Below are 3,424 nucleotides of genomic sequence, written 5' to 3'. Positions count from 1 at the left end.
CAGTCTGATTTTCCTCTTGGCACATGTCAGCTTCCAGATCTGCCTGTATACCATCCCCAGCCTTGATAATGCACTGGGACACAACTGTAAGTCTGACTTGTTTCAAGTGCATGTACAATCATAGAGCGCATTCTTCTCCACTAAGTATCATTAAGCAGCATTCACAAAGAGGATGCATTCTTTCATTAAAAAAACTAAATTTGAGAAAAACACAGTGTTGTCAAGTTGTTTCTAAACTAAATGGTTGGTAGTTGGTCCAGGCAGGCTGGTCACCAGCTAACATGTTCAAAAACACTGAACAAGCTATAGTTGTTAAATCATAAGTGTCATAAATGATTCTCATGTCTTTCAAAAATTAATCTGTGAAATGTACAGGACAAATGTTGGCCCACCAGTTCTTGCTTTGGACTCTCATTCACAGATGCCTTGTTTTGGGCGCAGGAAGCAGCATTTTTACTGCTTGATAAATATAAGCAGCACAGCAAAAAGCTTCATGTGCTCATCGTCTCCTAATTAGGACCTGAAATCAGTAATTATGAAGTCTGCTTTTTTAGAACAGAAAATGAAGAGGAGGAGGGCTAGTATGCTTGTGTTGAATCAGTGGGAAACTCATATTTGTGCAGTATATTTGTACAGTGTGCAAATGTCAAACGATTGTGGAATATAAACATGCACATCAACCTCATCATTATTTTTTAGCATTCATGTAAACACTATGTTCAGATTCATCAATCAGAATGATTTCATTCAGACTGAAACAGAAGTTGTCCATGTAAACATAGATATTGTCATGTGACCTATACAGACACATACTTTACATCTGCATATACAGCTTCAATCTCAAATGTGTCCCTTATAAAAACAACTCAGTTCGAAATTCACATTCAAAATATGTGGCACCAAAGTTTTTAATTTGTGTGTATTCAATAAGCTGCTTCTTTCAATCAGTTGATCCAACTTACCAACTTAACTAGAAGCCAGCTACTAAGAAGCCAGCTATGTTGCAAAACACAGCTACTAGATTAAACTGAATTTTCCAACAGGGCATTCACAGGGGACTGTGATTTTTGTCAAGCAGGACGTGTTCCTGGATTTAAATCTTTCGGTGGTTCCAAAACACCAGTCTGGTCAGCTAAGTTGTTTTCTCTGACTGTAAACCTTTTTGCTGTTACTAACTATACAGTACTTATGAAATAAGATGAAAGTGATCTGTTGAAACTTAAATCTAAATCTGAAAGTTCCACTTATCTGATAGGAATATCATTCGTTGTTCAACTTGCCAAAATCACAAATTGGCCTTATGTCTCACACGGGACATAGAGGATTAAGTAAGTAAGTACTGTAATCCATTTGAGAAGCCTCAGTTATTAGCCGCTCTTATTTGAGGTTTGGACATTGTTTGCCTTCCCTTCCCAAATTGATGTATCGATGTATCATTCCTGAGTCCCACGTATCTTTAAGGAGTCGCCAGGCTGACTGCAAAGACTTCAAGGGCTTGTAGCCTTTGGCTGACTCTGCCAAAGGAGAGTTCAGTGGCTCATGGAAATGTTTCGGTAGCTTTGCAAAGGCACTTGCGGTTGGCTCATCTTTATGACTTACTTGACAATGTCCAGTACTGTGATTCATTTTATCCTCAGTATGAAAACCTCTCTCTTGCTCTCTCTGTAGGCAGCTCATGGGAGACTCTATCAAGACATGTTGGAGTGTCCAGGTATGTAGAGAATGCAGAGAATGAGAGCATGTATACGTGATGCACCATTTTGACCGATTTGAAACTGATCAGAGCTAGATCACAAAGTTCAAACCAGTGAGGACGCAGTAAGGCCATTTAAGGCTTATTACCAAAAACACATTTAACATAAAACATTTTTTCATGCAGCCATGTTATCGCCCGATTTGAACCATATTGCAAAAATTCCGTGAACTTGTGTTACCCAATATTTATGAATGCAACTTTACAGAAAACACATGATTTTAATTATTATAATATTTTACTGTCTGCATGGCTCATAGTCAGATTTAGCAGATTAGAGCTTGGCAATATCATTGTTTACATTTTGCGAAAATACAAGCAATGAAGCAGTTGAGATATGCTATGTGGTAGCTTATATTTTATTTTTAGATGAAAGGCTACCATATTCTGTACCATATTCAAGCACTTGTGTTTTACTCAAGTTTTATGTTTCATGTTTTTATTTTATTTGGATTAATTTTATTTTTGATATCTATTTTTATTTATTTTTATATTTAATTTTTTTATATTTTATTTCATTGTATTGTATTACTACTTATTTTATTTCTAGATAAAAGGCTACATTTTCAAGCCCTCTTTTCTTTTATTTTCTTCATGAAAACGTTGTGAAAGGCTGCATTTTCTGATCTGTATAACACCATATAGCTCAGATATATCATTTAACCACTGAGTTTGCGGTTGCTCCTTCAGGCTTCCGCTGGAAGATCCTTGGAGCATGGTGTGGCTCCTGACACCAGATCTTGGGATCTTCATCATCTCTCTGATCACCCTGATACTGTGTAACCGTCTGTTGAAGAAGAGAGAGGAGGGACCCATACCTCACATGTCTACACTTCTCCAGGAGGTGAGCTGAGCATAGACCAGGCCTACAGTTGATCTATTGTTATGTTTGAGCAGCTTATTATGAGACACTGGTGAGTAATGTTTGTTTAGTCTGAGCCTCACACAGCCCACCCGTGGCCTGCTTCAGTGCAGTGCTGATGTAATCCACAGACTGCTGTTTCACTGGCTGGCTGCTATATACGTTGTGTGAGTCAGGGATTTTTTCATTCTTCTGGGAGGCAAATATTTGTTTGCATGCATCCTGACTTATACAATGAGAGGCAAAACCTTTTTTCTAAATTTTGAAAAGTTAAGGTTCATAATATAACAAGGTTCTGGATCTTCTAAAAGAAATCATATGGCAATCAATCAGTGGTCCCAAAAATTCAGATTACTACTTTTCTTTTTTTTTCTTTTTTTAATTAATTCATTTATTTTTATTTTTATTTTTTATTTTTTTTATTTACTGAAGCTTTGGCAAGCAAATGAGATATCCTCAGGATCAACTGCATGTTCTGCCTTATTGCTGAGTCTTACATCCATAAAATAATCTGTATTTAGTAGTTTTAGATTAAGGTAAATTGTGACCACAAAGTGTACATGCACCATGCTACCATATTATTGTGGTATCATCGATTTGAGAATTACCTGTCTATTTAGGTCATGTAAAAATGTGATTGCTCATTTTATGAATTGGTCCGATTGAACCTTCCTGTCTAAGTGTATGTTATATACTCCAGACATTGCATAAAAATGACTTGCAAGACTAATGTTGCCAAGCCCAAAATGCCACATAGGTATATCTTAGATATACAGTGGGGAAAAAAAGTATTTAGTCAGCCACCAATT

General features: G+C 36.7%; 1 protein-coding gene across 1 annotated transcript in view; it reads left to right on the top strand.

The window, feature by feature from the left end:
• The window catches only part of LOC107576411 (piezo-type mechanosensitive ion channel component 1-like), a gene marked incomplete at its 3' end in the record, with an annotated part of 2,830 nt that extends 233 nt beyond the window's left edge, over positions 1 to 2,597 (top strand). The window contains exons 2-4 of the mRNA XM_016262593.1: positions 4 to 86; positions 1,669 to 1,711; positions 2,444 to 2,597. Coding sequence (XP_016118079.1) covers positions 4 to 86; positions 1,669 to 1,711; positions 2,444 to 2,597 — 280 coding nt within the window. The remainder of the gene's footprint in view (positions 1 to 3; positions 87 to 1,668; positions 1,712 to 2,443) is intronic.
• Between the last annotated feature and the right edge of the window lie 827 nt (positions 2,598 to 3,424).

The sequence above is a fragment of the Sinocyclocheilus grahami genome, unplaced genomic scaffold, assembly GCF_001515645.1.
Source record: "Sinocyclocheilus grahami isolate Dianchi unplaced genomic scaffold, SAMN03320097.WGS_v1.1 scaffold3646.1, whole genome shotgun sequence".
NCBI classification, from domain to species: Eukaryota; Metazoa; Chordata; class Actinopteri; order Cypriniformes; family Cyprinidae; genus Sinocyclocheilus; species Sinocyclocheilus grahami.
Note: the sequence above shows the minus strand (reverse complement) of the source record. Positions and strands in the feature narration are given on the sequence as shown.